Source organism: Amphiura filiformis, chromosome 13, assembly GCF_039555335.1.
Source record: "Amphiura filiformis chromosome 13, Afil_fr2py, whole genome shotgun sequence".
Taxonomy (NCBI): domain Eukaryota; kingdom Metazoa; phylum Echinodermata; class Ophiuroidea; order Amphilepidida; family Amphiuridae; genus Amphiura; species Amphiura filiformis.
The window spans coordinates 37598446-37623252 of NC_092640.1; the positions used below are offsets into that span (position 1 = coordinate 37598446).

Consider the following 24807-nt stretch of genomic DNA (forward strand, 5'->3'; position numbering starts at 1 on the left):
TAATACATTCATTGTTAGCAGATTACAATCACACATATAGCCTTTAAAAATACTAGGTCATATTCCAGCATAGAGGACATCAATATTTTGAGAACTAGCCTACAATGCTTGTCAAAAGTGTTGGAACACTTTCAATTGGGTAATTTAAATATTTAAGCATGTCATTCCCCCAAACAATGTTGAAACATGCAGTGCGTTCTTAGCAGTACCCAACATTGATTAGTGGGGAAGGGGGAGTTGGGGAAGCATACTGTTTAGACTTGTCAGCCAAGAAAAGCGGCATTTCAGCACGTTAAAATAAGAGAAATATCAAAGTATAATTATTCCATAGGTTTCCCAACAAGTTTTGCTGAGAATTGTTGCTGCCCCTAATTAGTGAACCATGTAATTGCATATCTATCTATCAACATACTTTGAAATGAAAATAAAATTTAAAACTGTGGCATAGCTAGAGCTAAGAGGTTGTGGCACCCAGGTGCAAGGGTACAGAATGGTGCCCCCTGAGTTGATTGATTTGGTACCCACCTATTAAGACGGCACCCAGGGCATGTGCCATCCCTTTCCACCTAGCTACGCCACAGAATAAGAAAGATACAGCAAGAAGCCTAAAATAGAATGAAAATGGGAGTGACCTAAATTGTTTTTAACATCAATAGAAAAAGATATGCGCCAGGTAATTTCAGTTGTTTTTCTGCCTACGTAGCTGAGCTGGCTTAAGTGGTAAATGCGATAGGGGCAGCTGCACACAGATTGTGTATCACACACGATCAACTTTATAGCCCTAAAAGGTATTGTACATCATCTATGCAAAAGCTACCCCAAATGGTACATAGCTATGAACTGTTTATTACTTAAAGCCATGGAAGACAAACAGCCCCCATTTTTTACACAAAATGTTATACAGATTTCACTATTCATATTCTACTCAGCAAAATAACAAACCCTAAACATCTAGGCATCTCTTTTTGAAAAAAGTTAGTGCCGTATGATTAAAAAGCCACACCTTTTTAAACAGTTAAAATTTGGGTGCGTTTGCAATTAAAAAGCCACACCTTTTTAAACAGTTAAAATTTGGGTGCGTTTGCAATTTTTTCCCCTCATTTCGCTCACATTTTTTAGTCGAAATAAATCGTCTAAAAGCAGCTGATTTTTCATGCATAGGGGAGTGTTCGCCCTATATTTTTCTGACCTGCCTAGCGATGTCAATTTTAAGGTTAGAGATGACCTGATTAGCCTATGTGAAAGCCCTATGTCTTAGCTATATACAGCCACAGTCCCAGAACTATAGGCCTTACAATAGCAACAGGATAGAGCAAACAAAAAAGTGTTGCAAAGTGGCGAACTTGCCCCATATTGGGGCAGGTTTATAGCGTAGCTAATATGAGAAGTTTATAATGACCTATGTCACCTAATTTTGCCATCACCAAATTCCCCGATAGCCGTAGTGCTGAGAAACAAGGGGTGGGCGAACCTGCCCCTAGGGCGAACACTCCCCGCTCTCCCCCTACAGCAAACGCAAAAAACATTCCCAAAACGGAAAAACAGTTTTTGTTCTACAGCACCTTATCCCAAGAGTGAAAGTTTCCATGATTTTTTTTTATTTATTCATGGTAGGGTTAGTCATCTCTAGTCTAAAACATGCAAATAATAAGTAAAATCTAGTCTAAATAACAGAAGTACTAGTAGTGTTATAAATATTCTACATCAGGGTCCGTATGCACAAAAGAGTTAGACTGGGTCTAAAGTTAGACCTGGTCTAAGTGGAATTTCATACCAGAAGAAAGGACATTTTCCTTTACATTTTCTTAAGTTCTTTTGTATTATTTTTTAACTTTGCATTTAAATCTTTAAAATTTGCTAGCTACTTTAGGAAGGAAATAAGAGTAAAGGTCCATTCCTGGTGGAACTAAATTCTGCTTAGACCAGGTCTAACTTTAGACCCGGTCTAACTCTTTTGTGCATACGGACCCAGGGGTTCCCAATAGGCAGCCCGCAGGCCAATTGTGGTTGATCCTTGAAAAGATCTAACATGTACAGTAAAGCAAAACAAGGTGTATTTGGTCCTCAAATGAAGATCTTTGAAATGAGTTTGCCCCTCTGTGGCCCACAAGCAAATATAATTTAGAACCCCTGCTCTACATACTCATTCAGGTGGATTAAATACAAGATGTGTACATTAACTGTTCAAAAACATGATATATTGTAAAACTTGGTAGAAGTCCATTATGTATCAAGTTATATTATAACTCAAGTATTATACATGACCCAGTGTTAGAAATAAGCTAAAGGTCTAAAAATCTGCATGGGTCATCATCAATTTCCATGGGGTTTGAACCAATGTCGTTGGCAACTTACTGCCAATAAACAAAAGTGTTTAAGATCGTGTGTCACCTTGTCTATAGACACATTACACATACATGATGTGTAAAACTGATATCAAAGAAAAATCCTTTCTGGTAGTTTACATTTTTTAAACCATACTCCGCTTGATGATTAAAAAAAAATGCCCCTCCTCCATTTCATGTAGAAAATAGCTACCAGTCTATATTTATATAGTGTTTTTATTTTAGTGCACTCAGTGCACTCAGTGGCATCATTGTGCTATTCCAGTTGCCTTAATCTCCCACACAGGGAGTGTAGATTTGAAATGGAATCACTCATTCAGGTAACTCCTGTGTGGAAGATTAAGGTCTTCCAAAGGGGTGTATGGATTTCAACTGGATTATAGCCCAATTTGCACATTTCATTGGATGCCGCTTCAATTTGCTTCACTCAAAGCACTGGTGTACACAGGCACAAGTTTACAGATGCCATATAGATGCGGAATGATTGTGTGCGCAAAACAGCTCCCTCGTATAGATCACTAACTGTACTAGACTATACAAGCACTATAACAGTTGAACTTGTTTGTATTTAAGTTACATTCTTTTGTACATGTTACCCTTTATCTGATTTCTACCATCCTACAATGGATCTGTTAATAGTAGATGGAGTCATTTTAAAGCCTGTAACACATTTTCATGATTGTTTAAAATGTTACTTTCATCATAACTTAATGTCAATCCCTGAGACCAAAAGCACACTTAACATATTGAATACATTCAGAGTAACATTACATATTTACATCTTGACAAAAATTTCACATACTCACTGGCACATGATATCCTGAATGCTGAAGGAAGGCAATACCAACATGGGCTTATCCATTTAAAAGTCCACACAAAATTTTGGAAGTATCTACTACAGGAGAGTATGAATTTCAAATAGAATTAGAACATTAACCAACTCTAATTGAAACTCACCCTCCCTCTGTGGAAGATTCAGGTTGAATCTAGAGGGTGTATGAAATTCAAATGGAGCTGCCTTTCTGTTCATTCCATTCAAAATTCATACTCCTCTGTGGAAGATATTTCTAACATATTGTAGTGTGGATTTTAAATGGAATAATCAAATACAAGGTTACCAAAGATAATCAATTTCAAAATTCCCCACTGATGGAAAAGAGACCACATGTATACATAAAATTGGCCTCCAAGCAATCACCCCTTTTTCCCCCTGCCTCCATCCTTTGTTTGCATTTTTTAGGAGAAAGCCAATACAAAGCATTCTCATAACATTTTCATATCGTCACTGGGCGGGAAAAATCTCAAATGTGACCCATCACATCGAAACACACCACTTCGCGGCTAGCTTCAATGGCAGATAACAATGAAAGAAAATGGAAAAATATAAAGAAAATAAAAAGAATTCTGAGTTTGTTTTGCCTCATAAAACATTTTTACGGTATCTGATTTCAACAAGTAAGGTGTCATTTTCAAGCTAAAAAGCAGCAGTTTATCCTAGTGTTTAAATCCCCATTTTCATTTCTGCCGCGAGGTGGTCTCTTTCGATGTGATGAGTCACATATGTACTTTTTGCCCTTGAACATGGATGAAGTAAACCATTCAATATAAAGTCTACACTTAAAAGGCTTAATCCATTTTCAAGGGCCAAAAGTAAATATGAGGTGTTTCCTGCATGTACTTTTGGCCCTTGAACATAGATAAAGCAACCTCTTCAATATAAAGTCTACACCTACAAGGCTTAATCCATGTTCAAGGGCCAAAAGAACATATGAGGTTATTCCCGCCCAGTGACGATATGGGAGCATATTGGTTGCCAGAAAAAGTTTGAATATTGGGTTAACATGGTTAAAGCCATAATGTTTGATCTTTAAAAATGAGTTTGGTCAATTTTTGTGTCATATTTGTAATGTTTACATATGTTCCAACTTTCACCTAATTGGATTAAGCCAAATTAATTGTATTTTTAAGACAACAGAGCAAGTTTGAATTTTAAAGTCATAATTATGACCTTAAATCCCCCATAGAACACAGCGGCTAAGATGGTGAGAATTCTTTCATTTTACTTCATTAGTTTGGCTTAAAATGATCAAAAAACTTTTCTGACAGTTTTACTAATTAATACGTTATAAAGAATAACTAGATTAAAATGTGACCGAAAATCATATATTAAGGCTTTAAAAATGAAAGTTATAAAACATAATTTTAAAAATATTTTCACAGAAAAAAATATCTAAAAACACGACTGCAACCAATGTTTGTTAATTAAACCTTTCTTTCTACATGTTTGCAAAAAACTATTTTACGCAACATTTTACCAACATTATAAAAAACATTTTGGTAGGTTTTTTTGTACAAAAGGTTTTAAGATGTTTCTTATGATCTTTATAAAACAAAACATTAAAACATTTAAAAAAAAAATATTGACATGTTTAAAAAGTGTTCAAAAATATTCTTGGGTTTGTTAGGTATATAACAAATTTTAGGACACCTGTTTGTCATTTGGCTTTACATTTCATGCTTTCTACATGATTATTACGTTTCACTACCTGGAGAGGAGAGAATTTATCAAAAATTGAATTCCCTCCGTATCTGTCAATGAGTTGACCAGATCACAAGGACGTCATTATAGCTAGAGGCAGTATATAACACAAATGGGTCAATTAGTTACATAAAAAAGACCTTGTGTGGTATTCAGTTCCCAGGAAGTGAGTTTTGCCTGAGGCAATTTGTGGTTAAATGTTGATCCCTCACTACAAGAGTTATTACCGTCGATTTGGTTGAAAAGGGAGGTGAGACATGATGAAATCTCTCCAGGTAACAAAACGTAATGATATCCCAATACTATCTGATCAAATAACAGCTATATCTCTGGTGATACATGTACATCTAGGGCAACATTGCCACACTTAAAACAATATTTAGCTGTAAAATTGATGGCATGGTATGGACATAGAGGATTACAAAAGTATATTATCAATATTAGTACTTCTTTCATAACCTCAATATTATACCAATTAGTACATTTGTACAAAGAGTTAAAAAATACACATACTTTCACAATAGGTATTCCTAAACTCAATTATTAGCAATCCTGAAAAATTTCCATGTTAAGATTTGTTAACTTGAATCTAAAAAAAACAAAAAAAAAACACCTCTTTACATGTACATTTAGCTGACTGATTAAGAGTCCCCAAACTGTAGCAAACAAGCAGCACTGTGTAACTGCATGCTGAATATACACAAATCTTGTTACAGAAATTATGCTTTTTTATTTTAAGTGACACCTTATTTCACAGAGATGTCAGCCACTTTAACACTTTTCCTGAAAACAATTTTTCACAAATCCTAAAAAAACACCTTTTTTCACCTTTAAAAAAATCCTGCAATTAGGAAATTTCCTGAATAGATAGGTAGCAGTATTCCATAGCTTGGTCCCTATAGAGATTTGCTAAACATTGTGGTTAAAAGCCGAACACATGCTTTGATACATTGTATAGGTGTATACTGTGTAAACACATGCAAACTTGAACAATTTGACATCATTAAGATCTTTGACCTATGCTGGCGACCCACATACACAGGATATGAGATTTTGGCACTCCTACACACCTATACAATGTATCTAAACCTATGTCTACCTTTTTAACCACAACATTTATTACCACTTTTAATTTTTGTCCAGCTGCATCCTGTCTAGAAAGTTGCAAACTCCATTTAAAGTTCACAAATTCCCATTCTATGAGCCTATAACAACAAATCACCACCACTGATACACAATTTGTCCAACAGGAGATTTCTGCAGGTGGTGACCACTGGCTACAAAGGTCAGCATACGGTTTGCTGGGACACTCTGGATGGCTTTCTTCAAAACCTTTTCTGACTCATCATTTGCTGCCTTTTGTACTGCGCTTTTCTCAGGGTTTTGTTGCTGAGAAACAGTCTGGCTCCCATGATTCTCTGCACGGACGGATCCCTGAGGAGGTTGTTGTAAAGCTGCGTGCAACTGTGTGTTGTTACCGTGGTTACTGTAACCATTAAAGGGAAATCCGAACTGATTATAAGCGACACCTAAAGGTGGACCTATGGGACCAAAATGTCCAAGAGCATTCACTGGACCCATGCTTGGCCCACCCAGACCAGAGCTCAATATATGTTGTGGCATAAGTTGTTGTCCACCAATGCCACCAGGCATTGTCCATGCTTGACCATTGATGACTGGTAGTGACCACCTTTGACCAGTAGGTATCTGCTGTCCCATGATGGGTTGTAAACCATGCTGTCCCGCATATGGCATTCGTAAATTCTGTCCAGGTACTTGATACGGCAGGACTTGATGAGGTTGTTGGGATGAAGTTATATTAGGAGCTGCTGTTGTTTGTGCTGCTGCTTGTGCTGTAGCTGACCGTTGCGCTGCTGCTGCTTCTGTTGTTGCCTTCACCTTTGTTTGTTTCTGAATAGCGCCATCAACCTCTTTCACCAATGTTGTCATTTCCATTTCATAAGCTTCAAATGTTTCCTCGCCCTCCTTTGCTAACTTCTCAATCTCTTCCAACTTTGTGTCCAGATCTTTTTGAATCTTTTCTTTCAGTCCGTCACTATACCGTCTTACCGCATGAGTGATATGCTCCACTTGCAACTTCCAAGAATTCTTTCTTTTCTTATTTTCTTGCAGATGCTCCAAATACTTCCGTTTCTTATCCGAGAGTGGATGAAGCATCTGACCTGGAGTTGCATCACGAAATCTTCCAGGATGATCTTCGACCTCATGCGCAAGCCTCTTGCAGATGACAACACATTTTTCACACACAAACTGGTCACAAGTCTTGCACTGGATGCAAACGATCATATTTTCGTGGATCTTGCATGCAGAATTCAGCACCGATCCTGCAGTAGCAGATCTGACCTGGTCCGCAAGATTCTTGATGATACGACTTGTCTTCAAACCATCAATTCCTCCATCAGAGAGTTGGGTGTCCTTCAGACATACAGGACATGGGATGGACGTCTTTTGGTTTTGCGATTCCAGCCATTTCTGAAGACAGGATTTGCAGAATGTATGACTGCATTCCAGATCTTTGGGCTCTTGTAATTCTTGTGTACATATGGCGCAAGAGAGTTCTTCTTTGAAGGATTCTAGGAGAGTATTTGTAGACTGTGTAGAAGACTAGAAGAAAATGGAAATAAAGTACATTATTGTCACTTTTTTTATTTGCACACTATGGCAAATGTATATCAACCAACATTGTGCTGAAATCAACAAAACCCAATCAATATCCAGCATGCCTCCCTGGGGCAAATTGGTTGGCAGGTACCACACCTATAATGTAGTTAGGGCTATTACTGCTTGCAATTAATGTTTACAATTTGCATGAAAATATTAAAGCCCTGTGAGGTATAATTGATACTTTAAACCTTTCTTTGTATTTTGTTTTCTTCTAAAATCTCTATCAACAGGATTCATGGGAGTCTGCCCTAGAAGATAAAACCCCGCTGACAGTCAAAATAAGCTTGAGATACTCCAAACTGTCAAAAGTTAGATCTCCAAACTGTCAAAAGTTAGATCTCCAAACTTTCAAAAGTTAGATCTCCAAACTTTCAAAAGTTACATAATGAAATAAACTCTCTTGAATTGACAACTTGTATCATCTATTACACTGGTCTCACCAATTCAACCAGACTTTTGCTCCATGGGGACCAAAAGAGGCATTTTTTGGAAAATTGAGTTACAATACTAAAGCATTACCTTATACATACATTAGGCTATCATATACTGAAAACACTGAAGGACTAGCATACTTGGTTCTAAAGTTCTGAAGCTTTGTGATGTAAATTTTCTTTGTAGTATTTTATTGTTTTTACTCAATATTTTTGCCTTAATTTCAGTTTCAAATGTGCCACATTTGATGTCATGTTGTAGTGGTCAACTGCATCATTTTGACATAAGTCCCTTCATGTACATATAGCAATATAACATACTTTACTTACAGGTATGTTTGGTGTTCCAATCATGCTACCATTGTCACCAGATCTAGATGGGCCTGCTTCACTATCCTGTGCAACCCCTCCTGATTCAGTGGTTGCTGTGGTATTACTTTCTCCATTGCCACTCCTTAAAGATGCACCAGAGCTTGTTGAAGGAACACTAGAACAAGTACTTGCTGGTTTAAGTAAATCTGAGCTCTTTGCTAAAGATCTACTGTGGAAGATCCCTGCTGATGAAGCTGAACAAATCTCTATGACATCTGAGGAAGACTTTGATCTTTGCTTAACTGATGTAGGAACATAGTCTGGGGACGTTATTGTACTTGGAGGAGATCTTGGGTTCTGAACACTTGATGATTTGGCTGTCAAGCTAGGTCTAGTTTGGGCTGGAGTCTGAGGTAGATATGAGGAGTTGCCATTATTGGTAGATGCTGTATGAGTATTTGGGAAAGCAGTATCGATGGGTGCTACAGGTCTTTGGGGTACAGATTTTGACCCATTGCTTAATGATGGTACCTGGTTAGGAGGACTGATGGTTGATGGTGCAGAGCTTGCTGATTCGTAACTCATGTTCGAAGTAAGCCCTTCATGGGTATTATTCGTAAAAGCAGCACTAGTCGGTGGTACATGTCCTTGGGGCACAGTCTTCATCCCGTTCCTTGCAGAAGGCATCTGGCTTGGAGAACTGAGAGTTGATGGAGCATTGCTAGATGGTTTAGAAGCCACATTCGATGCTGGTCGTCCTTGGGTGTTTGCTGGCTGAGATGACATTGGGTTCACACCATTTTGGTCAGGGTTTGCTGATGGGTTTTCAGTGTCTGGTAACTTTTGACGAGGAGATATTGATACACACCCATTTTCCTGCAAAAATACAAAATGATATGAAAAACTTAATCCCAAACTCAGCACACTTTATAATAGCATTTAAGATCCATAATACACTCAAATCACCATATTTTCTTTGCTTTTGTATTATCAAACTTTTATCTTAGCGATAGAGCATCTGTGCGATAGATATAGCTAGACTTGCTCCAAGTCCTCAGGCTTTCTAGAGACTAATGCATTTTTCTATCACTTGTATCATTTATAACCATTGATATAAAGACTAAAACCATTGTCACACAACATACATAGAACATCATCCAGCCATACCTCTGCGGGAATGTCATTTTAGTGTGAGAGTACCCTGTCTCTTGCATACAGTGTGCTTGATACTATTGTAAGCAGCCAGCAGGGATTCCCAGGTCAGATCAAGGAAGTGAAACCCTGGTCAAACACATGAACCTTCAGGCCGGCCCCTCTGTGGCCAAACCCAGCATGCTCAGTACATGGATAGAATGACATTCAAGAATGACATCGAAATACTTCAGACAAAACATTGATCTACAAGCAATATAGGCCTAGGCCTATATAAACTATAGCATTTATAGTCAATTGGGTTTCATGTTCAATTTCAAGCAAAAGTTGCACTTCCCTGGGTGAAAGTGATTTTTAAAAAAGGAAGAAAGAAGAAAAAGGCAAAAGCCTTGAATCAAGGCTAAGATATAGCATGTACTGTGTCTTTAAAAATCATTTATCAACTTACAGTTTCAACATCAAGTTCAAATGTGGCTGTACTGCCTTGACCTCCTGCATCCATAGTAATGACATGGTTAATGGCGATTGGTAATGGTGCTTCAAGAATGCGTTGCATATGCTTTGGCATTTCACTGGCCCTCATACGCCTGACCTGGAAAACCTGACGTATCAAATCAATAGTGGACAGCATCAGTGAAGTGTGGGCTTAGATTTGCTTAAGATTTACAACACCCAACAAGATTTTAGACCCAAAGAGTACTGGCGCCACCAAGTTTAAACTGTATAGCAAAAACCATCTCGCGAAATATTGGAGTTATGAACAAACTTAAATTTTATGTACCTGATCGTATCCTGTATTCTCTATATTGTACTCTTGTTTTACCTTATTTAAATTACGGAATATTGATTTGTGGGGATACGTGTAAAACATACTTGGATAAAATTATGAAATTACAGAAATGGGCTGTGAGGACAATAGCAAATAGTCATTATAGAAGCCATACTGCTCCCTTATTTGCCAAATACAATATTTTAACTCTTGCAGACACCTACAAACTTGAATTGGGGGTGTTTATGTACAAGTACAGTAATAATGAATTACCGGGCGTATTTGATGGCTTCTTTACACTACGTTCCAATATTCATAATTACCAAACGAGAAACGCAGATAAATTCAACTTAATGAAGAACAACAAAACATTTACTGACCATGCCATTCGTACTGCTGGTCCAATATTATGGAATTCATTGCCAAACTCAATAAAAACGGCAAATTCATTGAAACATTTCCGTAAGATATATAAACGTGACTTGATCTCAAAATATGATTAATTCTTGAGCATTGTGTTTCTCGTTTGTTTGTTATACTTTGTATTGTTTTTACTTCTTTTGATGGTAACATTGCTTTGTTAAGGGGGGTGACTTCCTCTGGCCTTACTGGCCTTCTGGTCATCCCCTCCATAATTCGTTTGTTTGATATTGCCTTTGTTTTTTAAAATGTATACTTGTGTGATTTCATGTGAATTATGGGAAAATAAAATATCTTGTATCTTGTTTGTGTGTCACTCGTGGAGAGCAAAATAGTGTACCTCCTGAATATTTCGCCACTGATTCGCATTGTAAACTTACAATAAAAGTGTGTGATTGTTCGCATGCATAATGTGTTGCGTCGATAATGCATGCTAAAGTGCTACATGCGGAAACTTGAAGTAACCTTCAAGTTTTTAAGACGTAAATAATCGTTTGATATCGGGTTTTAAACGATAACTGCCAGAGGTACACTAGTTTGGTCTCTTTGCGTTACGCACATCCTAAAATTCATAAAAATCAACATGTGTTATGAAACAAACCAATTTTAAAGGTGAACCCAATCTGGTATATGGGAAAGACGAACAGTGTGGCGTGGCGTAGCGTAGCGTAGATAGGGTTTGTGGCACCTAGGGCTAAGACGAAACAATTGTGACACAGGAATATTTGGACAAATAGGACCTACCAAGAAGTAATTTTGGTTATAATTAAGTTGAATATCAGTCTTAAAATGATCCTTCAAATGATTTTGTGCTGTCAAAGCGCGCAAAGTTTTGACTTTCATTGCTTGGAATGGCGCAGAATCAATGCTGAATTTGGCAATGCGGCACCCCCCTATTAAGTGTGGTGCCCCTTAGTTCTGACATGCATTTCATAATTTTAATAAGTGTCTCCCAAAAGTGACTGACTTAACCCCCTGGATACTATAAGTCATCTAACAGCATTTCTGATTGGTTGATAACTTGAAATGCTCATTTCAATTGCCAATTATGACTCGGCTTTAAACTATTTATGGTCAAACTTGTATTTACAGATGATTTTATTAATTCAAAATTGGACAGAATATTCATTTTGGCCAATCAGCAGGTAGTTCTCATGGAGTTAAGGGCCTGGGGTGCTAAATATGTTAAATACAGTATTCCTGTTAACCAACCTTGCAGAATTGCTTTGTGTTGTTGATGATGCCCGGCTCATATGGATCTTGTAATTCATTCTTCTTGATGTAGTCCCATATAGCACCATAAATCACTTTCAACCTTTCTGTGTGGTGGATACCAAGTAATTTGGAAAGAATACTTACCCTGAAGCAGGGTGGCTGAAAAATATGACAATATTTGTGACACTGTCAGACAAAACCCGACCAATAGATGGAGTCAATTTTCCAATCAACTTAGGTATCTAGGTCTAGTCAAAGAACTGTTATATTGGCGTAAAAGGTTAAAAATAAATAGTGTTGGTAGAATAGGGTAAAACACCTTTTATTATAAAAAAAAAAACACCCACTAAAATTGTGTGATACTTTGCGATTTAATTTTCCCTAACTTTTCAAAAGCACCAAACATGGATGTGGCCCCAAAATAAATAATGTATTTTTAAAAAGAAACTATAAGGTTAAGTCGGCTTACACCAATACAACTGTTTTTTGTTTTTTTTTGTTCTTGTACTTACTTATTTAGTAACCAAGCATTGTCAATTATAACATTTCATGATTATGCTCCCTTTATAGTAAAAATGTTGTGAAATTTGAGCTCCAAAGCATTTTCCCTGTTTTTCATACCAGTAAATTTGGTAAAACCTTATACTTTGCTTAAAAGTTGAATGCACTGCACTACATGTAGTGCATGTGTTGCCTGTTTTACAAGGTATTGTTGGTCGAAGCAGCCAAAAAAATCCATTTTCATTATCTAAATCAATATATTATTGAAAAATAATACTTTGATGCTTTGCAAAACTTCATTCTACAAATCAAATATTTTGAAAAATTTATTGTTGTTACCGAGTTATGTACGTTTTACTTTTGTTGTTTCAGCTCTCTTTACAACACAACTCAAGAACCACAGGACCTACAAAAGTATATCTGTGAAATTTGAATTACACACTCGCTATGAAATGATCAATGGAATTTTTGCCAAAGCTCACTACCATTCACAAGATGCTGTGAACTACCAAATAGTTGCAGGTATATATTGAGATTGTGTGTACACTGCATGCTTTAAGGTGCGTGCAGAGAAGACTGTGTGTTGACAACTTGCGCATAGCTGCGACATTTGCTCGAGTACAATGAATATTTCTGTGAATTTGTGTGCATATGCATGTGCTACCAACAATCCTTGCATACTCTGAACTGCATGCTGCAAGCTTCTGTCAAGTACGCTGCACATAGTACACATATTGTTGCAAATATGTTTTTGTGCATATATTTGCATAAGAAAATAATTACCTTGTACTTTGGGTACAGATGTATAGTAAATTTGACAATCCCCTCGTCTCCTTTGGCATGTCTGCATAATTTGAATCCATTACATGGCTCGTTGGGATCTCTAGCTTTGCTCCACTATAATAGAAATCAAGAAAAGATACGCAAAATGGTAGTATGACATGGTAAATCAACATAGTTTTACATACAACATAGTTGTCTGGGACAACTTCCTGAACCCCCAGAACCAAGGGGGTGGCACAACAACTTCAAGTTTGACGTCATCAACATCTGTGATGTCATCGGAGGTGTCTTAGTACTACATCACTAGCAACAACAATCTTCACAGCAATAACATCCGCTGAAGACGCCGGTTGACCCGGTGAAAGCGCTCCGGTGAGTGTATACCAAATTTAAATAGCGTAGAAGTATGATTTTGCTTTCTATCAACATAGTTTGCGTTAAGGCAAATTTTGCGGTACCAAATCCTTGTGATTCTTGGGCCCTGCATGTCCATTACAAACTTTGTTGGGATCACTAGCATTACTAAAAATAATAAAAATGAAAAAGTTATGTAGAATTAGCCATTTTTGGGATACATTATTTGGTAATAAAAAGGAATATTCATAACCCATTATTCATATGCTTTTACTATGACACATTTTTGTTGGGTGCAAACGATACTGCATTATCCTATAAGCCTTTAACCTAATGGGCACTACCAGCCAAATTCAATCAGCATCTAAGTACTCTTTTGATTGGTACAAAGAGGGTTATGTATTGAGCCAATCAGAGATATGGTAAAAATAGTCAGTGGAGCTGAAAGCTATATTTTGATTGGTTACTCAGATGATTTTGTCATGCAATGAACCAATCAGAGGCCCTGTACCAAAGGAAATCATGCCCAAATGATTAAATCATATCACAGTATAAACTAACCTGCCATTTACATGTGTCAGATTCACTTGAGTAAGACTTGATGCAAACATCTGCAAAGAATGCTGAAAAAATCCCATTATGTTGGTTGACCTGCAATGAAAACACACACAAGATTAATATTGGGAAAAAATTCAGATCCCAGCATGAGATTCACTTAAAGGAGGATTTCGTGATCCTAGCATCCTCTTTTTACAACATTTTTCAGTACATATCCACGAAAAAAGCCTATTCCCAAAATTCTAGTTGATTCCGATTTTGCGTTTGCGAGTTATGCATGATTATATGTATTACACTGCTCCATAGACAATGCGTTGTAATTTCGTTCTGGTGCACCAGAACGAAATTCAAATTTCACGATATCTTTGCAAAACGAATTAATCTGCAAGAAATATTTTGTACATAAACATTATGTAGCCAGAGGTTTTCAGTGATATAAAAATCTCAACTTTTTTTAGAAAAGTGGGGGGATGAGGCTGTGGATCACGAAATGCCCCTTTAAGAGTAGACTAGGTATTGTTGGTCGAATAAGCAAAAAAAAAATGATTTTCATTATCTAAATCAATAGATTATTGAAAAATGACACTTTGATGTTTTGCAAAAGTTCTACATTTATGCATTCTACAAATCATATACTTTGAAAACTTGCTTGATTTATTGTTGAGTTATAAACATTTTACAAAAGTGTTGTTGTTTCAGCCCTCTGTAACTCAAGAACCACAGGACCTACAAAAGTATATCAGTGATGTTTGAATTCTTCTACATGCATGTTATGAAATAATCAATGAAATTTTTGCTAAAGCTCACTCTCATTCACATGATGCTATGAACTACCAAATCGCAACAGTTTAAAATAGTTGCTAACCTTAATATATAATTTTTGTGTCAGTTCCTGCAGAACTGACACCTTTAGTACAGGTTTGACGATCACGTGACAAATCGAATCTGTGACGTCAATATTAATATCGATATCAATTTAAGGCTGTTCTAGTTAAAATTACATACCCATTGGCATTTTGGCTGTTCCATTTAATTTACATACTCAACATTTCCCTGTGCACTTAGTCCATGAATTGATCCTGATTTGCATTGTCGTATAGAGTTATATTTTTGTACACAACAGGGATGTTACTATTGTTTTAACTAAATGAAGCACACTTTTGCATTTATCTTTCTTTGTCCTTTATTAATTATAAATTAGGTGATTTAATTAATATAATTCTTTGTTTCAGCGACCCAGGGGTAAACAGACAAACAAAAACATAGGTCAAAATCCTTCAATTTCTGTGAAAATTGAACAAAAGTACCCAAATCCCTACATTTTATATCTCCCTGTGTTATAGACAAATTGTATACGTCACATTTAAAATCATTTAAAATGACTTATAAATTGCCTTATGCTATAATGGGGTCTTATACATTTGTATTGTGTGAACTATGTTTTTAACTGTGTAAATGCCTTTGGCTTCCAGGCTAGTTTCTCGGAGCTGGTGAGGTGTATCTGGGTGTAACTTGGTAGGGTGGTGGTAAGTGGCTGCCCTAAGACTTGATGCATTGTTTGGCGCAAAATATGCAAATTAAGTAGCTAATTTGCATATTTAAATTGTTTTTTTGGTTGTTTTTTTTTGCCATTTCGAAGAACTGGTGAGGCGTATAGGGATATTAACTTGATGAGGTTGTGGTAAGCGGCAGTTTCACGGAGCTGGTGAGGTGTATTGGGGTATAACTTGGTAGGGTGGTGGTAAGTGGCTGCCCTAAGACTTGATGCAATTTTTGGCGGAAAAATTAGGTAGCTAATTTGCAAAAAAAAAAAAAAAATTGTTTTTTGTTTGTTTTTTGTTTTTTGCCATTTCAAAGAACTGGTGAGGCGTATAGGGATGTAACTTAATGAGGTTGTGGTAAGCGGCAGTCGTAAGATCCGATGCAATTTTTGTCGCAAGATATGCAAACTAGTCACCACATTTACCTTTTTTTTTATTTGTCGAATTGCTTTTGGCCATTTTTCGGAACCATCTTTAACATTACATTCAAATAATAATTACATTGTAAATTGGAACTGACACCAATTTTTTTCAGGAATATCTTGTTTAAATAACCTTCACCAATGCACTTTTAAAGTGTCAATATATAATAACAATAAAAAACACTATCTGGTCAAACCAAGACATCTCAAGGTGAGTAGAGACCTTCTCCTCCCTATTCATCACACCTAGAGAACCAAACTTTGGACTTTGGGCAAATTACACCAATAAAGCTAGCTTAAAGTATATGAGATATACTTGGTTTATCCTTGGTGTTAGACCAATCAACAATGTAAGGAGTGACAAGATCAGGGGCAGGCTGAACATAACAGACCATTCTGGAAGTAGCCAACAACAGATGAAATGGTTTTGCCATGTTGTACGTATACTCAACCACCACCTTCTTCTCCAAGCCTACCAGACCAACTTCACTGTCTCTAGGCCACCAGGTTGCCCACCTACCAGATGTAAAGACCAAGTACAACACAGCATAGAGATGCTGCTTCAGGACATGAACATCAGGCTCATGGCAAACTTAAGTGGTGGAGGATGACACAGAAAAAGGACCTGAAAACGCAAGGTGACACCAGCCTATGGACCTAAAACAGAAAAGCCACATCAGCCTATGGACCCACGTCATGTAACTTAGTCAATTATGAATATGGCCATAGTCACTATGAAATTTTTACACTGAAAATCACCACAACAAAAGAAATTGTTTTTGACTGAAATTATTTTCAGTGTATTTTCAGTGGTACATGTATATCAAGTGGCTATTGTCTGCTATAGGCAGTAATTTCCATAACAGGAACTGGTCAGCTCATTTCAGTGTGATTCTCCGGCCATTTCAGTGAGATTAAATCAATTTCAGTGGGGTTAATGAGTGCCTTATGATTTTCAAAGGTGTTTCAGTCCATTTTCAGTGTGGTTGGACAATGGCTTTTAGCATACAGAATAACAGAAGAACTATTTCGGTGTTCTTTTCAGTGAGTGGTGCTTTATGGTATATTTTCAGTGTTCATTTCAGTTGTCAGTGTGCTTATCAGTGTATTAATTTCATAGTGAGTCACATATTTTACATACCTTACTCAGAGTTGCATCATCTGCATCCAAATTTGCATCAATATTGAGCTCCCAGGAAGGCAGTCTGGCTTCTATGTCCTGTGCATCTGGGCATCCTGGGATAAATCTACTGGACACTGTGATGGCCAGCTTAGCATTTTCCTGCTGAGATTGAACAATAAAACATTATAATGATTACATATTATCCAGTACTAGAGGTTTATTGGTATTATGAAAATTTTTTATTGTTCTTTCCTTGAGTCAGCCAAGGAAAGAAGAATCATACTTGACAGGGTTCGTATTAATTCTGTGCTCTCTGTAACTAGGGTTTTCTTTAAGCATTTTGCTGAAGGGGTATAATCGATTTTTGAACATACCCTTTCAATTGTAAATTTTAATTTTAACAATGTGTGTCTTAATTTCACTGAATTGTTGAAGGGGACATAATCTCATGGTTCATTCTCATAATAAGAGTATAATTTTGTCTATTAAAAGGGTATTTCGTGATCCACAGCCTCATCCCCCCACTTTTCTCAAAAAAAGTTGAGATTTTTATACCACTGGAAACCTCTTGCTACATAATGTTTTATTTACAAAATATTTCTTGCATATTAATTCGTTTAGCAAAGATATCGTGAAATTTGAATTTCGTTCTGGTATACACCAATCCGACTAAGCCATTACTGCGGTGTCCCCGACCCTGCCTGCACGTAAAACTGCGGTGTCCCAAGGTCGGGGGTTCTATCATTTACTTGTTAGTGTGCTATACAGAATTGTACACAACAGTGATTTTCAATACACGATCATGAATTCATTGAACAAGTTAAATCTCCCGCACTGGTACAAATGTGGTACCGTCAATAGAGGGCCAAATACAGTAAACGCTTCTCGGATTGGTGTATACCAGAACGAAATTACAACGCATTGTCTATGGAGTATTGTAATACACATAATCATGCATAACTCACAAACGCAAAATCGGAATCAACTGAAATTTTGGGAATAAGCTTTTTTCGTGGATATGTACTGAAAAATGTCATAAAAAGAGGATGCTAGGATCACGAAACACTCCTTTAAACCAGATGAAAATATCAGGTTTTTCTATATTAAATCATTGGATAGGGCCTATATGAAAGAGTGTGTTTTCAAGATTTTGTACATGCTGGACTTTTCACTTTGCATTTGAAGGCATAAGGAAAGTGTGTGAATGCATAAATATGTGTGATTTGTGCATTACAGCATAAATATGTGTGATTTGTGCGTTAAAGTAAACCAAGTCTGGAACCCTGTATGGGCCTGGGCCATGCATCATGATAGCTTGCAACACCAAATTTAAAGCAGAACAGTTTTACTATAGATCAAGAAAGATCATTGAAGATGAAATGGCAATGAATATTAGCCATTGCCTCTTGCTTTAGAAAGACAATTATAATTAAAAACCAAATTAAAAAGACTAGTTTGCGTCTCACGTCAGGGCAAAGCCGCGGCGTGATTGGTTGCTGACCTGCGCAGTACGGCATTTTAGCCTGGTTGACAAGACGTGATACGCAAACTAGTCTTTTTAATTCGGTCTTCAATTATACCAATCACATTTGAGAAGTAACAGATCCCCATTGCAAAGCCCACCTACATGTAGCAGCATTAGCATTTCCATTCTCGTGACCCAAATGCTGACAGTAAAATTGTTCACTTGATTTGTTGGGAGTGGCCTTCTTTTCCCAAATCTTTCTTCATCTTCAAATTTGTTTCTCTCTGCCTTTTCCATTTAGGCCAACATGCTTATATAGGCCTTTTAGCCTGGCTTGAGCATTATTAGCTGCGGGTAGCAGCTCTATAAGTCACCATGTCTCTCCGTCTGTTAGTCTGTTAGTCCGTTAGTCCGTTCGTTAGTAACAAACGCTAAAAAATGCTGTTACGTCTACATTGTTTGTCACATGGCTATGATACTTGGTGAGGGGAGGGCCTATACCGCCCCATACTGGAAAAAGAGTTTAGATCCGGAAATTTGGGAAAATGAGGGAAATTGAGGGAAGTTAAGGGAAATTGAAGAGAATTAAGGGAAATTGGGATTTTTTTTGAAGAGAATTAAGGGAAATTTAAATTTCTTGTTCTTTTTTTTTTTGAAATTTTTTTTCGAAATTTTTTTTTTTTTCCAAATTTTTTTTTTTTCCAAAATTTTTTTAATTGTTTTTTCCTAAATTTTTTTTTTTTCCCAATTTTTTTTCTTTATTTTTTTTTTCTCAAAGGTTAAGCTCACAGAGGGGTTACAGGTCAAAATAGGGGTCAAACTTGAACCTGCTTCAAAGACACCAACACTGCAAAATTGAATTCCTTGTCCCGCAGCGACCGCCACGGATCCGACGGTACTTGTTTTAATTGATAATGGTCCCAAGGTCTAATTAGGACCCAAGCATGTCTCTGCATTGAGTTTAAGAAAACAGACTGTGAAATTAGCTATCTAGTACTCAAATGTGCTAATTATTTAATAAAAAAATGATGGACAGTGGAAAATAAAAAACACATAACAGGAAGCTTCCAATAGCACCATTGGTAATCAAGTGAACACTTTGTCTTTTCAATCACAGATTATTTCAATTAACATACAAGCAACACAAAATAAACTGACACTCAGAAATATGTCATCACTGACAAACTATACTTTCCTCTATTATGCACTTGTTTTGCCATTTACATTTGTCAGGAACTTGTATATTTGTGCTAGAGCATAGAAATAAACCCAGAAAACCGGTACTCAATTAACCGCCATCTTGATACACGCAAAAGTTGGGGTATCCGTGTTTTGCTCGAAATGCACCAAAAACTAATCGGTGCTAGTGCGCGATACTAGACAGGCTTCCTTCATGGTGTGACGCACTGACTGCATCTAAGGAGCGACAGAATTGTTTTCATCGGCAAGGCCCCGAATACCCCCAACTGAACGCACTATTGCATGTATACTGTACACGTTCGCCTAATGGCGCTATGGGCTACCTTGACATAACTGGAATTTTAGACACAAACTAAATGTGCCCTCCCATAAAAAATCCCACAAGCAAATAAGAGCACATACCCTTAATTCTTGTTGAGATTTTTTGAGGAGGGAGCTCTCTATTTGTACATGAAATTTACCCCATTAGGCGAAGGTTTATGGTATGGAGTCCTGGTTCTCGTTATAATTCTGTGGTAAATGTCAGAGGAGACAGACAAGAAATTGTGCATGCAAGGAAGTAGAATGAGGAAGCCATACTAATATGCTAGCAGACAGCGCTATGATAGATAGGGCAATAAACACTCCCAAGAAGGAATTACCTGACCTATTTCATGAAAAGAGCAGAAGTTATTTTCACCACATTCAACTACAAAATGCACAACAATCAGTTTGTGAAGCAGCTATAGTTATAATAAAAGTCGAATATAAAGAAACTAGCTTGTGTCTGATGTCACCTGTCAATCAAACTCAGAAACACAGTAGTAAATCACACAGTCTCAAAAGTTAGGTCTTAATTAGTAATACTTGCAAACTATCTTTTCGAAGACACATGTCAGTAATGCCTAGAAAAGTTGGTATTTGCCTTGTAAAAGTACCAACATTGTTCAGTTTTCTGCGATTCCTTTTATCTGATGAAGGCACCAGATGAATCAACTTCCTTTTACACACTACTTATTAACGAATCACAGGCTGTGGGGAGTTTGATTGACAGGATTGTCAGATGCGATATCTCTGACTTTATAGGTAAACAATTCTGTACAAAATATATCCATCCATATGTATTGTGAATATTTTTCCTACATACAACTTAACAGAATCTAGAGAAAACCATCCATCTGCAATTAAAAAAATAAAGAGACACAAAGATGACTTAAAGTCCACCTTTTACAGAAAGCAGGTTTTGCAAAAAATTTAAATTAGCATCTCTATACTCTCGCAGCACACTGCCCTAAGCTTTCTGTAAGCAATTATGTTCAATACCTTTTCTTGCATTTTGAGCAACATATTAAACACAACTCAATTTCTGAAACAGTTAAAAACTAGAGTCAACAGACGCTGAATACAAGCCGCAATTTGACCCCTATAACTTGACCCCTGGGTTACGGATGGGGTCAACTGCTCTTGCATTGTGCTTAGGATTTCATAAGAAATATTCCTGGTGAATTTCAGCTTAATCGGAACTTATACATGGATTTTGATTTTTTTAAGATTTTTGATTGACCTTTTGACCCCCTTAATGACCTTTGACCTCAATGAAAAAAAAAAAAACCTTATGTACACCGACAAAATGCATTGTTCCAATTTTAATTAAAAAATTCTGTGTTTAGTTGTCGAGATAAAAATTCTTAAAGTTATTTAGCTAAAAACAGGAAGTGACCCCTTAATGACCTTTGACCCCCAAAATAAAAATTCCATGCATACATCAGGTAACACTGATTCATGTATGATGGTTATATTACTCTGGTCTGTCTACATTTTGAGACAAATTTTTTTTGAACATTTTTGATAATTTTGGTTTTTGACCGGAAGTAACCCCTTAATGACCTTTGACCCCAAAACTGTAGGCATACTAAAGACCCTGGCTAGTAGCGATGCATGTGTGCTAATGGCGACTCTCTGCTATGTAATTTGTAAAGACAGTGATTTTTTGAATATTTTTTAGACTTTGACCGGAAATGACCCCTTAATGACCTTTGACCCCTTATCTGAGCACACCCTATAGACACCGACTAAAGTCGAGTCACATAATATAACAATGTCCTCATCGCATGAAATTTGTGGAAGGAGTAGCATTTTTGTGAAATCACATTTTGACCATTATAGCTAGGTCAAAGGTCACAGCAAGGTCAAAGTCAAATGGAAGGTTTGGCCTAGTCCATTGGTCATTTGGTTCAAGTATGGTTGAAATCTGTCGAAGCATAAGAGAGCTAGGGCGAAACGTGGCAAGTCACGCAAAATGTCACGAGGTTGCCAGAAGAAGAAAGAAGAAGAAGAAGAAGAAGAATTGGAAGAAGACAGCACAAGCCGACGTTTGACGTCGGCTTGTAATTCCACCTTTCACTGAAAGGAAACTTTAATTTACAAAAGTTTGTTTAGAATTGAGGATTGTTTAAAATTGAGGATCCTAGTACCGAAAGGGGAAATATAAGTCACAAAATCTTGAAAATGGAGCTAGTATAGTACAAGGGGTTTTCTACATCCTCTGTGCAAGTTTCATAGTGAAATAATGTGGTAGAGCATTGAAACTGCAAGGACATACCCAGCGGGCACAAGTTGACATGTCAACGTTGAATCAACGTTGAATCAACGTTGAAATGCAAATCAACCTGATTTCAACGTGATTTCAACCTGAAGTTGAAATCAGGTTGATATTTCAACGTTGATTCAACGTTGAAATCTGGTTGAAATTTAAATCAACTTGATTTCAACCTTATTTCAACCTAACATTGAGTAAGGTTGAAATAAGGTTGATATTTCAATGTTGAATCAACGTTGAAATTAGGTTGAAATAAGGTTGATATTTCAAGGTTGATTCAACGTTGAATCAACGTTGAAATATCAATTTCAACGTTGATTCAATGTTGAATCAACGTTGAATCAACGTTGAAATAGGGGCCTATCAACCTTATTTCAATATCACTTCAACCTCATCTTGCGGGCTTTTATTTGCACCAGAGCTAAATAGTTAACTAAATACTCAGAAGACAAATTCTAGACATAGCATGTGTATAGCCAGTAGGCCTAAATGGTTAATGAAACTTGAAATATTATAATGTGCATGCACGATGTACATAATTATGTGCACATCCGCAAGACTGGGACAAACAGTGTCGGAAAAATCATCTCAGTTGTAGCCTGTAGGCCTATTCTTTTGCACCAATAGAGCTAAATAGTTAACTGAATACCTTCAGAACAAGACATTAACATGCATGTGTAGGCCAATAGCAGTTATTTGGTTAATGAAAAATATTAATGTGCATGCACCTAAAGTAAAATTTAATATAGGCCTACAATATATGGTTTTCGACATAATATTCTCAACACTTTCGGATCGTGCATCCACATTAATATTTTTCATTAACCATCAGCCTGCTACACATGCTAGTGAGTGGTGGTGGGGGGCCGGGGCGATCCATACAATCCCCCTTCCCATGTTGACGCCTGTATGTATATGCCGTGTTTCTGACCAAATTAACCTCATACATGTACATTGTATTTGGCCACCGGCCATTCTAGCCCCAAAAGGACCAAATTTTGCCCGCTTCGTGCAAGTTTATTCCATCTTTGCACCATATTTATCATATCACTCTAGCTTTAATATGGCATTTTTCGCGCGCATATATTTGTACCATATACCGGGTACAGTGATGTTCTTTTTCATATAATTATGGCCTATTTTCAACCAATAATATAGATTGCTCAAATTTTGGTACCATTTCTGTATATCCACCTTTTCGTAATTCAAGGTTATTGACCACTTCGCTGCCGTTTTGCAAATTGAGATGAGAGCAGGCCCTTTTTTCTCTTTAAAGCAATTGATTTAAATAGTGTAAAAATGATGCACCAAGTGGCTTCAATTGGACCTTCATTTTGCAAAATTTTCCAACTTCTGATAGGGGAACATCCCCCTCAGACACCCCCTCTGCCCTGCCCTCTGCGTATCGATATGCAACTGGCCATATTCGCTTCTGCTTTCGTGCATTTGCCAATGTTTAACCCAATTTATACTGCAAAAATGAGGGAAAACTTGTCCACGTATACAAAAGGCTTCATGGACCGCTCATTTCACAAATTCGGCTTTTTCAAATTTTACACACTGATAGTGCCAAAATTGTCCACCAAATCGCTTCAATTAGGTCTTCATTGTGCAAAAGTTATACTTCTGCAAGCGTCAATCATTGTCCCATCCCCCCTCCTGCTTCTCTAGATCTGCCACTGCTATCAACCCCCGAATGACGCCTGTATGTAGGTTCTGACCATTTTTTGCGCGACCATCTTTGCACCATATTTATTAGTTTAGCTTCAATATGGCAAAATGTTTCGTCCCCTTTCCACCACCCCCAATGTCAAAAGATATCTACGCCACTGCCTACTATACTGTCTGCATGAAAGGTTTTGTTGTTTAATTATGTTTTTAAATTTTAATGCAAAATGGAGTCTTTCTACATCGTTTAGTTTTCCACTTCTTCTTTTCATCTTTTTCTTTTGCCAATTTCTTCTTCCTGTACAATGAACATTTCTGTTAATATCATAACCCCGTACCCATCCGTGTACCTTTTTGTCCTCCTTTCATTTTTGGTGAGAATTCTCCCCCTGAATGATTTTGAGGTAACGGTGGTCTTTTGGAGGTGCAAACGATCAAAATTAAGATTCTTTCTGCCTTTCTGGTTGGAAAATCGCCTGGAATATACCAAAAGTAGCAGTTTAGGTGTCGTTTAGAGCTAATATGAGTCCCGGGGTATCAGTCAGCGCTAAATTCAGCGGCTTTCGGAGCTGCGCGGTCTTTCCAACGAAGCATACCCGTACGGTCATTTGTTTCAGTGGCGGCACTACGTGAGGCTGGGGGTGAGGGAGAATTTCCCCCTCCCAAATTTTTTCTTTGCCCCCCGCACTTTTAAGGCAAAAACCCAACCCCTTACAAAAAATTCCCTTTTGTGGCAATTTTGTGCA

At 37.1% G+C, this 24807-nt stretch overlaps 1 protein-coding gene across 1 annotated transcript in view; it reads right to left on the minus strand.

The window, feature by feature from the left end:
• Window positions 1-803: 803 nt before the first annotated feature.
• The window catches only part of LOC140167636 (uncharacterized), a 77558-nt gene continuing 53554 nt past the window's right edge, over window positions 804-24807 (minus strand). The window contains exons 15-21 of the mRNA XM_072190932.1: window positions 17169-17312; window positions 14068-14157; window positions 13153-13266; window positions 11866-12027; window positions 9913-10065; window positions 8331-9188; window positions 804-7509 (exon numbers count right to left, since the gene is read on the minus strand). Coding sequence (XP_072047033.1) covers window positions 6103-7509; window positions 8331-9188; window positions 9913-10065; window positions 11866-12027; window positions 13153-13266; window positions 14068-14157; window positions 17169-17312 — 2928 coding nt within the window. The 3' untranslated portion in view covers window positions 804-6102. The remainder of the gene's footprint in view (window positions 7510-8330; window positions 9189-9912; window positions 10066-11865; window positions 12028-13152; window positions 13267-14067; window positions 14158-17168; window positions 17313-24807) is intronic.